Below are 13,983 nucleotides of genomic sequence, written 5' to 3'. Positions count from 1 at the left end.
TTTTAATATTTCAATAACGCGCATTAAGTTTATAAATACCTAATTTGCGCTAAACCGATACAGCGTTAGACCAAATCACAAATCGCATTACACATATTTTACATTACATTTTATTAATATATATATATATATATATGTGTGTGTGTGTGTGTGTGTAACATAATGTTAATGTAAAATAGATATCTATACCTATATATCTATAGGAATAGATATGCAGGTATAGGTATATACAAATCTAAATAAAAATATTTATTTACAATAAAAAATGACATTGTTCTGTAAGTGAAGAACATTGGAATGTGAAATATGAATAACTCCTGTCGGGTTAGCGCACGAGCAGTAGGTGTTATTCTGCACTTCTATACCTCTCTAAAGAAGCGTGATGTGAAACGCGCGTCAGGGGAGCAAGTTAGGAGCTTAGTCTCCTCATTTTTAAACTTGTGGCTTACACCTTAGTAAAAAGCCTACCTAAGAAACGATAGTTAGTATAAGAATAATTTCATCTCCCACTATAGTAGGAGCTTAGTCTTAGATAGCTTGATAAAAGCAATATAACTAATATGGTAAATGTAACTCCAAATAGTGTGAGCTTTAATAAATATCATTGAATATATTTGTTCATTTTTTCTAAGGTAGTATTAATACTATTGCAGAATTAAGCAGTTTAAGTATTTTCAATGCAGTATGTGTGTGTTGTGTCTGTATAATATTATTTAATGTACTAGTATGAATAAGTAATACATATGTGAATTACCAACTTATTCTAAACTGCACTAAGAAATATTAAAAATAGGAGGCACAGCAATCTTTTATGCAAATTTGGATGTCCTTTTCAGTAAAAGAATTGTACATAATTGCTGGTAAACCTCCCTGTCAAACAGTCTCCTGAATAAACAAAAGTGCAATCCAAAGACTGTTTCTCAGTATATATCAAAGTGCAGAATCCCAGATATTTAGTTTAGTTTAAAGCATTCTTCTGCACTCCCCATTGACTTCTATGGGAAGAATAAGTTACGATATTTGGTTAGCGGGCTACGGTTTTCGCCCACGGGCAAACTTTTTACTTTTAATATGTGCGCAAACCCGACGCATGCAAAAAGCTTACTTTTAGCAAAGTTAACGCTCAAGCGAAAGCTCTAAATATTATTATTATTATTAGGTATTTGTAGAGCGCCGACAGATTCTGCAGTGCTACTGACAGATTCTGCAGCACTAAAGTGCCACTTGTAATCTTGCCCTCTGTCTTTCCTACTTTCTATTTCTCCTTTTTATTGGCTATGTGATAGAGTGGGAGGTTCAGGAAAGTGGGAGGGAGTAAAAGCTCTGGTGTAGGGTGTCTTTGTTAAATTCCCAGTAGTAGGGACTCGTGGACTCTCACCACCAATAAAGAAAGGAATGTATCAGGTAAGCATAAATTATGTTTTTCCATAAAGTGATGTTAAAAACAAAATCTTTGAAATCTACTTTAACTATTCTACCTTTTTTTTTAATGATTTGTACGGGAGTGAGAATCTGATATGCTTCTTATTATCTTCTAATGAACAATTTTAAAATGCTTACTTCAGGCAAATGTAACATGGTTTGTTAAAACCACTTTCCTCTTTCCCAGGAGGTAATATCAGAATTAAATTAAATGGCAGATGGGTAAAAAAAGATAAGATAAGATGGTGGGAACAAAAAAAGAATGAAAAAAGCAAATAAAGGAAAAATAGAAGTATGCGATGGAAGGGAGGAGAAGATGAGATTGTTGTAGAAGGAATACAATTATGAATTGAAGAAATGAGGAGATGTCAAAAATGAAGAGCCAGGATAGTAAAGGGGAAAGATAAAAAAATAATGAAGCAAATAAGTGTGGTGATAAAAGGAAATGGTGGATAATGTGAGCTGTGGGAATGTCGAACCCACCCATATACATTTTGCAGCACTTTAAAAAAAATTGGTTTTGGTCAGTTATAGGCAAATTTAATTGTTTAGTTGTTTTTGTTTTAATTATTAAACAATTTTAGTTAGTTGTCTATGTGTTCATTTGATTTTGGATATTTGTTTTATATTTTATGTCCCATTTTTGTTGTTTCAGGTTTGGCAGTATTTTGGTGCTTCAATATATAGTATTACCTTATTTACTCTTTTATTTTTTCTTAACTTATATTTCCTTTTTCTTTTCAGAGTCCCAGTTCAGTCATGATTGCCCTTGTCATGCTTTTGAATGTTGGGTTAGCCATACTTTTTGTTCATTTTCTTACCTGATTTGGATTGCTGCTTGAAAGGTAAGTTTTTATTCTTGCTGGTAACTTAAAAGCTCATATATTTTAATGAGATATAGATATTAGAGCATGGTTTTGTAAAACAATTTTATACACCTCAATATCTACAGGACAGCTGTTAAGAATTTACTAAAGTAAAAAACTAATCGTTATTCAAAAACCAAACAATATAATTAAACATTCTTTCATGATATCATTAACAACAAATCTGTCTGGTTTATCATTTAAATGTTCCCCTTGACATTTGTTCTGATATTAGAATGTTTCTATAGAACAAATTTATATCCTATATGAAAATATAATGCTAATTTTTAAATAATGACTTTAACAATCAATACTATTCAAATATTGATTCTAATATTAAAATCAGTGTCACATCTAATAAACAAAAACAGTTTTTTTTTTCTTGAAACAAATGTAGAATTTTTGCTTAAAATAAAGGAATGAAGCCAGCATTAGTTATTTGTAACAATTCTGCCAAAACATTTGTTTAACCCTACAAATAAAGTTAAAAAAATGCGGTAGGTTATTTCCTTTTTATGTTGTCTTCTCCAAGATCCATTGCTAATGTTGTAATCCTTTTAGATGCGTTGTTGCTGTAGACCAGTATTTCCCAACTGCGGTCCTCAAGTACCGCCAACAGGCCTGGTTTTCATTATAGCTGAACCAGTGCACAGGTGAAGTAATCAGCTCATGAGTGACCAACCTGCTCTCATACATCAGGTGATTATTTCACCTGTGCTCTAGTTCCGCTATAATGAAAACCAGGACTGTTGGGGGTACTTCAGGACCGCGGTTAGGAAAACACTGCTGTAGACCATTAGGTTGTCTTCTAAGTGCCAGATTACAAGTGGTGTTCTAACTGTTGCGCGCAGGCGATAAGGGGTTTCTTGTGGCTCTTTGCGTGCATTGGAAGTAGCGAGTGCCTTACGAATTGAAAGTAAACGCATTTGCTTGAGCAAAATTAAATTTAATGAGCCTCCGTTTAGCGCAACTCCAGAGCTCTAGTTAACTGTTGCACAAAACACATCAAAAATACATTTAAAAGTACAGTTAGAATAGCACTGTCTAATAGAATATCTTTCTTTCCATCCTAAGATATGGTGAGTCCACAGCTTGAGTAATTACTGTTTGGAATATCACTCCTGGCCAGCAGGAGGAGGCAAAGAGCCTTACTCACAACCCCCAGTCATTCTCTTTGCCTTCGGTGCATGGAGGAGGTGAAGTTTAGGTGTCTGAAGCTAAATTTTTATTTCATCTACAAGCAAGTTTTGGGGTATAGCCGTATTCCACGTTTTTCCCTGCAGTCGGGTAGTGGTGGCTTTGAAGCAGTTAGGAATTATAAAGAGGTACTTACTGAGTTTTCCTAACAATTGCTGCCCTAGTTTAGAAAGCCAGAGTAGGCTACTCTGTTCTTTCTTTTTCAAAGAACTGTGAAGAACTGTGTCTTCTCATACCTTGTAACTGTCTACATGCCGGAACAGTGGAGCAGGTAACTGCTTTATCTTCCAGTTGGGGAGAACATGCACTTAACAAATTAAAAGACACTGTTTTTTTTATTGGGACATAGATAATCCTGTTGTATGGGTTACACTGGGGCATGAACAGGCACTGTAGCATGTGTAAGACTAACATTTAAACTCTTTTAAAAAGAAAGAGTAAAATGTTTTTACTAGGCTTTATTTTCTGACACATATTCACTTGATAAAACAATGCAAGTTTAAACTGAAAGTAAGGCTGAATTTTTGGTACTCAGTCTACCAGGAAGCTATTTTTAGTGCCTCTCTGTGTTGCAGCAGTAATTTGATCTTGGCTTTACTTCATAACATTTCTGAGGAAAAATTAGTTTTTCTCCATTTCTGGGTGATTTGGTCTTAATTGGTAGCTGTAAGGCACCTCAGTAATTGAGGTGTGGGGTTGCCTGAGGGGTATTTTAGAAGTTTATTTGATGTTTATTAAATGTTTTTTCTTAACTTTTCTCACATAATTTTAGCTGGGGATCGATCCTAATTTAGGATAAAATTTAAAGTGAATTTTTTCCTTGGCTTATTTTAATTGAATATTAAAGTCTTTGAAACTTATCTGTACAAGTTTATTTATTGTTTCACAACATGTCTGATATGGAGCAAGAGCCTGCTCTCATGAATTCATGCTTATTATGTTTAGCTATAAAGAGGTGTTGAATTTTATAAAAAAAAATGCATAGAGTTTCTTTTTTTTTTTGTAAAAAGATGTGTGACCTAAGCTGTACACAAGAGGGCGCTGTGTGCCTAAATCAATATGCTAGTAGCTGTGATAATCACATATAACAAATGGAACATACAAAAATTGAATACAAACATACAATCACCCCCAAATAGTTGCTGATCCAAATGGTATGTGGTAGGTAACTAGAGTCTTTGTATGTAAGTCCCAATTGTGGAATGAATATCCAACGATTTGGATGATGCAATAAATATTCAGGCTGCTCTCTCCCTTCCTCCACTGTTTGGTAGTAGATCTGAGAAAAATGCAAACACAAGAGAGGCGCACAAATGTGTGTATCTGTAGCAAACAACGATGTTGTAAAGAAACCAATCTTATACACAGACTACTCACAATTTCCAAGAGCACACTTATGTGCTAGTAGTTGCGGGCTGGCTATCAGAGCTAACCAGCTTGCTCCCTCCGGTAATCACTCGCTCCCAATCTGAAAAATAAGAAGCGCCCAAATGTGTGTATCCGTGATCACCAGATATCCCCAGCTCCAAACTTTATACACAGGGTACTCACAATTGATAGGAGCACACTTATGTGCTTGTAGACACAGGCTGGCTATCCGAGCTAACCAGCTAGCTCCCTCCGGTCTCCAAGGCTCCTCCAATGCAGGTGTATGGTAATGCTATTCTCACCCAATAAGTAGCAAAGCCAGAATAAAATCTAGGTATTTATTAATGTAAACAATATTGACTGTTATACAAAGCTACATATAGGTGAGCATATGGAAATATGCTACGCGTTTCTCGGCTACTAACGGCCGTTTCATCAGGCATATTAAACATTAGACTTCCATCGGCTTTTATAGCCGTGATTACCATACAACCTGCAAGATTCAGACCTCCCTAAAAGAGGGTGTGTGGGCTTCTTGACCAATGACCAACTCTGGTTTTCATCACAACCTCTATGATACGCTGCCCGCACTGGGTGTGTGTGGATCACGCCAATCACCTATGCTAATTGTTGGGGGATGTGCGCTCAGCGTACCTGGGATCAGTAGTGAAAACTTTTTCTCACACATAGCTATATGCCGTTCTATGTTAGTGACACAACGGCTGATAACCCACACTCAGGGAAACTAGAACATTGGACATGCTCTCTCCATACCTAATGCACTTGTGCGAGTTAAATACATATAAAAATAAATATAAAAATATATACATCGTACCTAACTAATTTAAAAAGGTTAAAATATTTGATATAAAGATAATGTATAAATATCATAAGTCCTTGAACACAATGTAACACTATATAGGCTAGAAAGTGATTAAACTCTACGGCTCCTATACCTATAATGTAACTTCCCACCAGTGACAAGAACTTATACATGTGGTGTGTGTAAACACATTTAAACAGAAGCGGTCACCATTACTTAGTAGATTTTGATTTTATAGACACAAAGTACTGCCCCTATTTATTATATTTGTGTGGAGCAATATGTATAGCGTACCCAGAATGATATAATATATTACAGGCAGATTTACCCTGCTCATCAGATTTTTTTCCCCTTTCCTATTGTGATTGGCACATACAGTTTTCTATACGTCCAAGAAAAGTATCATTATTACTCTAAATAAGGTAATAATAAGTTAGAACTAAATTATAAAATAGTGAAAATTATATCGATAACCCCTATTTTCATTATTATCAAATATGATAGCCCTAACTGGAATAGTATATATAGTATATAATACCCAAATTTCAAAAGTGATTAGGAATCTAATACCAAAATTCATGTGCTCAATAATATTATAAAATTGTGAAGAAACAATATGTATTAAGTATATATAATTCTGAATGCTTCTTAATGAAGACCTATACTATAGAATAATGTGTTCCTATGAATAATGATTGTGATGCATATATAGCAAAGCTGTGGATAAAGAATTCCATTTATATATTAAATGTGATCTATGATCTAATACTATGTAGACTAGTGTAAGTCGTGAATAAATAGGAATCATAAAGTGCGAATGTGAATAATAAATAATATTATATCAATTAAAGTGATGTAATGTTAAAAATAGAATTTACTTGTATGAGACTAAAATTCAGGAATATATTATTTTTATTATTTTGATTCATATATATGTGGTCCTAAATGCTATATCTAAATAATGCTTGGTACGTATAATGGATATTATATCATTATAATGATAGGATATAGGTGGATGATAATATTAAAAAGACAAACAATAAGATAGATCAACCATGCTTTGTAACCCAATTCAATTTTAATCACAAATCCATCAAAAAAGTACTCCACAAACATTGGCCGATTTTATTAAGAGATCCAATTTTAAAGAAAAATTTAAGTCATTCACCAAATATAGTTTTCAGAAGGGCACCTACGGTAAAACAGACCCTAGCCCCCAGTAAAGTGGTAATTTCAAAGAAAGCCATTGTAAATACCTCTATTAAAAATAACAAAGGGCGGATAGGTACCTTTAGATGCGGTAAAACTAGATGTTTTATGTGCAAACACATAACACATGGCACTAGAAGCATCAAGGCCAATAGCACTGGAGAAATATTTCAGATAGGTGAATATTTGAACTGCAGCTCCACTTTTGTGATTTATGTGTTGACCTGTAAATGTGGGATACAGTATTTGGGACGCACGACGCGAAATATACGCACTAGGTGGAGTGAGCATCTTCGAAATATCAAGAAATCATTAGACAAACATAGTGTACCCAGACATCATATGTCAGAACACAAAGGTGATAAATGTACATTTAACATCACTCCAATAGAAAGTATTCCAGGGTCTAACAAATATAACAGATTTACCAAATTACGTCAACGCGAAACTTTTTGGATATATAAGTTTGGCACATTATTCCCTAATGGGCTCAACGAAGTAATTGATTCTGCAGCCTTTTAAATAGATACATTGGTATAATATCACCGAGGTATATACCTCATTACAGGAAAATAGGGCCTAAGATAGGTAGCTTCATCCTTCTAATGATATCAGGTGGGGCTTGGACCACTTAGAGTATGTAGTAGATAGATCTTAATATTATCATCCACCTATATCCTATCATTATAATGATATAATATCCATTATACGTACCAAGCATTATTTAGATATAGCATTTAGGACCACATATATATGAATCAAAATAATAAAAATAATATATTCCTGAATTTTAGTCTCATACAAGTAAATTCTATTTTTAACATTACATCACTTTAATTGATATAATATTATTTATTATTCACATTCGCACTTTATGATTCCTATTTATTCACGACTTACACTAGTCTACATAGTATTAGATCATAGATCACATTTAATATATAAATGGAATTCTTTATCCACAGCTTTGCTATATATGCATCACAATCATTATTCATAGGAACACATTATTCTATAGTATAGGTCTTCATTAAGAAGCATTCAGAATTATATATACTTAATACATATTGTTTCTTCACAATTTTATAATATTATTGAGCACATGAATTTTGGTATTAGATTCCTAATCACTTTTGAAATTTGGGTATTATATACTATATATACTATTCCAGTTAGGGCTATCATATTTGATAATAATGAAAATAGGGGTTATCGATATAATTTTCACTATTTTATAATTTAGTTCTAACTTATTATTACTTTATTTAGAGTAATAATGATACTTTTCTTGGACGTATAGAAAACTGTATGTGCCAATCACAATAGGAAAGGGGAAAAAAATCTGATGAGCAGGGTAAATCTGCCTGTAATATATTATATAATTCTGGGTACGCTATACATATTGCTCCACACAAATATAATAAATAGGGGCAGTACTTTGTGTCTATAAAATCAAAATCTACTAAGTAATGGTGACCGCTTCTGTTTAAATGTGTTTACACACACCACATGTATAAGTTCTTGTCACTGGTGGGAAGTTACATTATAGGTATAGGAGCCGTAGAGTTTAATCACTTTCTAGCCTATATAGTGTTACATTGTGTTCAAGGACTTATGATATTTATACATTATCTTTATATCAAATATTTTAACCTTTTTAAATTAGTTAGGTACGATGTATATATTTTTATATTTATTTTTATATGTATTTAACTCGCACAAGTGCATTAGGTATGGAGAGAGCATGTCCAATGTTCTAGTTTCCCTGAGTGTGGGTTATCAGCCGTTGTGTCACTAACATAGAACGGCATATAGCTATGTGTGAGAAAAAGTTTTCACTACTGATCCCAGGTACGCTGAGCGCACATCCCCCAACAATTAGCATAGGTGATTGGCGTGATCCACACACACCCAGTGCGGGCAGCGTATCATAGAGGTCGTGATGAAAACCAGAGTTGGTCATTGGTCAATAAGCCCACACACCCTCTTTTAGGGAGGTCTGAATCTTGCAGGTTGTATGGTAATCACGGCTATAAAAGCCGATGGAAGTCTAATGTTTAATATGCCTGATGAAACGGCCGTTAGTAGCCGAGAAACGCGTAGCATATTTCCATATGCTCACCTATATGTAGCTTTGTATAACAGTCAATATTGTTTACATTAATAAATACCTAGATTTTATTCTGGCTTTGCTACTTATTGGGTGAGAATAGCATTACCATACACCTGCATTGGAGGAGCCTTGGAGACCGGAGGGAGCTAGCTGGTTAGCTCGGATAGCCAGCCTGTGTCTACAAGCACATAAGTGTGCTCCTATCAATTGTGAGTACCCTGTGTATAAAGTTTGGAGCTGGGGATATCTGGTGATCACGGATACACACATTTGGGCGCTTCTTATTTTTCAGATTGGGAGCGAGTGATTACCGGAGGGAGCAAGCTGGTTAGCTCTGATAGCCAGCCCGCAACTACTAGCACATAAGTGTGCTCTTGGAAATTGTGAGTAGTCTGTGTATAAGATTGGTTTCTTTACAACATCGTTGTTTGCTACAGATACACACATTTGTGCGCCTCTCTTGTGTTTGCATTTTTTTTTTTGTAAAGGTCACTGAAAGAAAAGATTGAAAGGGTTTCTGTATTTATAAATTAATTAATGTACAATTGTTGCATATATAAGCATAACTAGGGATATACATAATATAATATATAATGGTTAAAATAATATTGTGGAATGTGGGAGGAATTCACTCCCCGATCAAGCGTAAAGCTATTCTTAATATCTTGAGTATGAAAAAAAAGCAGATATTATAAGTTTGCCAGAAACCCATCTTTCTGAATTGGAACACTCAAAGATTAAAGCGAATTGGTTAGGGGAGGTTATCAGTGCTTCATATTCTAAAGCAGCAAGAGGGGTGCATTTCTGATAAATAAGAAACTAGACTATGAAATAAAGATAATCGATAAGGAGGGGAGGTATGTTTTCATCCATATTAACATAAATAAGGTAGAGTATGGAATTGGGAATATTAATAGGCCTAATAATGTGGATTGGAAATTTTGGATTAAAATTTAGAAGATTCTAAATAAAGGACTTGATAAAAAGTTGATAATTATGGGTGACTTTAATGTGACCCCTAATTCCGCATTAGATAGAAAAAAGCTTTTAAATAATCAGACATACAAAATTCGAAAGTCACAACTGCAATATGAAAAAAGGGTATTTTCCAAATTTACAAATAACTATAAAGTAGCAGATGTGTATGTCTAAATCTCACAATACTTTATCCAGATTAGACTTATTCCTAGTATCAGATTCTTTAATACTGAGAATTGGGGAAGCATGTATCCAAGATTTTGATATTTCTGACCATGCTCCAATTGGGATGGTTCTAAATGAACCAGTTAAAGCTAATTATAATTCTTTTCATTTTCCTAATTATCTAAGCAAGTCAATTAAATTTGCAGAATTCTTGAAACATAGGTGGAGAGAATATGGTATTAATAATATAGAATACAGAGAGAACAAGGCAATTTTTTGGGAAGCAGCCAAAGTGACATTAAAAGCGGAGATAACATCTTATGTAATCAATTTAAATAAATAAGGGAATATTGAGAATACCAAGTTAGCTAATAATCTTTCAGTGACTTACTCCTGACTTAGATTGCATCCATCTAGGGAAAATAGAGAGAGTTATCTAAAAGCTAAAAAAGAGAGAGACCTGTTTTTACTAACAGTAGCAGGAAAAGCGCTCTTTAAGAAACAGATACAGTTTGAAAGATTTGTGAATAAGGTGGGAAAATATTTAGCGAGTCTTTTTAATAAATCTAAAAAGAGAAAACCTATAGGGCTAATTAAAGAAGGAGTAATAACTACTAATAACTCAGAGGAGATAACCGCACTCTTTCAGAAATATTATGAAGATCTATATACCTCTCAGAATCCTGAGTTGGGGGCTATTCAGAGGTTTTTAACTCAAAATGACTCAAAATTACCTGTAATAGGTCCAAAAGACATTGAGACGTTGAATGCACCTATTACTGATAAGGAAATCATTAATACTATGAGACACATTAGGAAAGGGAAGGCGCCTGGACTCGATGGGCTCCCCCTTGAATTTTATTGGTTATTAAAGGAAGAAATGATGCAGGAGCTTAAGGATATATGAACAATACTTCCAACAGAATTAAAAGATTACAGCTCAATTTAAATCAGCAAATATTATTTTACTGCCTAAAGATGATAAAGATCCAACCCAGGTGTCCTCGTACAGACCTATCTCACTTTTGAACCTTGATTACAAGATCTTTATGAAGATAATAGCAGACAGATCGAAACTAATTTTACCAAAACCTTTACACCCGATCAAGGTTTTGTTATGGAAAGAACGCCTGAGTTAAATATTAGGAAAATTTTACATGTCATTTGTCAATATAGAGAGACTGGAGGTTCTGATATCTTGGCTCTGCCGGAGGCCTTCCTGCTATCTTTGGATGCAGAGAGGGCCTTCGACAGAGTCGAGTGGAAGTATATGTTTGAGACTTTGAGGAGGTTTGGTTTGAAGGGGAATTTCTTAAATTTAGTGTCTAATGTGTTTTCGGACACTAACGCCTCTATCTTAGTTAATAACTCTATGTCACCCTTTTTTGCCTGGCTAGGGGCACAAGGCAGGGTTGTCCCATGTCACCTCTTTTGTTTGACTTGGTTCTGGAGCCCTTGGCTAGCAGACTTAGGGAATTGCTAGCGGTCGTTAGAGTAGGTAAAGAAAGTTTCCAGCTAGCACTTTTTGCGGATGACCTATTGTTATGTGTAGCTTCCCCGGAAAACAAGTTGATAAGATAATAAGTATTTTGGAGGAATATAGTATGATTTCAGGATATAATATAAACTATTCTAAGTCAAATATCTTATGGCTAAAAAGAATTACAAATAGAGAACAGATTTACCCATTTACTGGGTATATATCTTTCACCAGATCCAACTAAATGGTACAGTCTTAATATATCAACAATTCTTCAAAAGAGTGTTGATAGTTTAAATAAGTGGGTGAATCTGCCTCTCTCATTATCAGGGAGAGTGGCAACTTTTAAAATGTTTATCCTCCCAAGAATATTATATCCCCTTAGAATGTTACCCCTGGTTATTAAAAAACTGGACCTTTTTAAATTCATAAAGGCTTTAAGATATTTTCTTTGGAGAGGAAAAAAAGCAAGGATCAGCTTAGATAAGCTGTATTTACCAAGAATAAAAGGGGGTTTGGCCTTAGCTAAAATTAAATTATACAATCAAGCATCACTCTTGAGGTGTACATTGTACGGGTTAGTACAAACAGACAATTTCACAAACTGTAATATGGATGAATCTATAAGTGCCCCTTACTCTTTATCTTTTATGCTTCATGCATCAAATAAAGAGATAGGATCATAATTTTTTTCACACCCACTATTAAAGGACATACTTGTAACTTAGAGAAAAACGATGAAGGTGAAAGGAGGGAGTTATAATATTTCGAAATGTTTGCCCTTTCTGGGGAATCCAAGATTTCTACCTGGGATAACAAGTGGGGTATTTCAGGTCTGAAAAAAGAAAGGTATTGCCTTATTTAAACATTTATTGGATCCCTTAACGTTAAAACCATATCATTTTAGTGATTTGCAAAGGATATATAAGATCCACAAAAAGTATTAGTTGTATTTTAAACGAGCAAACCATTATTTATGCCAGATGATTAGTATTGTACCGGAGCTAGGTCATAGTCATCAACTATTGGATTGCCCTAAAATAAAAAAAGGCTTAATAGCGTGAATTTATGTTATTCTACAAAAAAAGGGGGAGGATAAATTAATCAAAGTATATAACGATGGATGGGATAAAATCTTGCCCTCATTTAGCTTAGGAGCTAAGATCGAAAAGAGCTTTGGGGTTATACAAGGTCTTACAGGTTCGGCTAATTTCATAGAGTCTTATTTTAGATTGATACAATTCGATTATATTGCCCAGAGAAGAGCACAAAAATGGAATCTGGAAATCGAGAATGTTTGTAGGAAATGTAGAGAACCAGACCCGAATATTGTTCATTTACTAGCGACATGGGCCATTATTACTATTGAGGATAGCTGCTCTTTTAAGGATCCGATGAACAAGAAGCTGGAGGCTTAATTGAAAAAGATTTATGTTCATCAAGGTCTCTAATGGCAACCTGCGATGTGTATTGCCACAGTGACTAGTGCGGCATCTTATTGGTTCGACACCTTGTCTGATTCTCTTCAAGTAGAGACTTCCATGGATGAAATTCAAGATAGGATTAAAGCTCTTAAGTTGGCTAATTTTTTTATTGCAGATGCCATTTTACAGGTTGTTAGACTAGGAGCTAAAACTTCTAGTTTCGCTGTCCTAGCCTGCAGGGCGTTATGATTGAAATCCTGGTTTGCGAACGTTTCCTCTAAAGTCAAGCTTCTGGCGATTCCTTACAATGGCAAAACCTTGTTTGGACCCGGTTTATAAGAAATTATCTCTGATATTACGGGTGGGAAAGGGTCTTTTCTACCTCAAGATAAGAAGAATATGCCTAAAGGACGTCATAGTAACTTTCGTTCCTTTCGTAACTTCAGAGGAAAGCCTTATCCTTCTTTTTCCAAGCAGGAACCCCAATCAGTCTTGGAACTAAGGGAAATAATCAAAGAAACCCACAGCTGATTCCAAATCATCATGAAGGGTTTGCCCCCGATCCGGGATCGGATCAGGTGGGGGGCAGACTTTCTCAGTTCTCTCAAGCCTGGATACGAGATGTCCCAGATCCCCGGACTGTGGACATAGTATCCCAGGGTTACAAATTGGAATTCAAGACTTTTCCTCCCAAAGGCAGATTCCTTCTCTCAAGATTATCTGCAGACCAGATAAAGAGAGAGGCGTTCTTGAGATGTATACAACATCTTTCCTCCCTGGAAGTGATAGTTTCAGCTCCAGTGCAGGAACAGGGTCTCGGGTTCTACTCCAACCTATTTGTGTTTCCCAAAAAAGGAGGAACTTTCCGTCCCATTCTAGACTTGAAGTGTCTAAACAAGTTTCTCAAAGTTCCATCCTTCAAGATGTAGACTACACGC

General features: G+C 34.9%; 1 protein-coding gene across 1 annotated transcript in view; it reads left to right on the top strand.

The window, feature by feature from the left end:
- JPH1 (junctophilin 1) overlaps positions 1-13,983 on the top strand; it is a 401,933-nt gene that overhangs the window by 368,956 nt on the left and 18,994 nt on the right. The window contains exon 5 of the mRNA XM_053715136.1: positions 2,167-2,267. Coding sequence (XP_053571111.1) covers positions 2,167-2,247 — 81 coding nt within the window. The 3' untranslated portion in view covers positions 2,248-2,267. The remainder of the gene's footprint in view (positions 1-2,166; positions 2,268-13,983) is intronic.

This window comes from Bombina bombina, chromosome 5 (genome assembly GCF_027579735.1).
Source record: "Bombina bombina isolate aBomBom1 chromosome 5, aBomBom1.pri, whole genome shotgun sequence".
NCBI lineage: Eukaryota > Metazoa > Chordata > Amphibia > Anura > Bombinatoridae > Bombina > Bombina bombina.
Note: the sequence above shows the minus strand (reverse complement) of the source record. Positions and strands in the feature narration are given on the sequence as shown.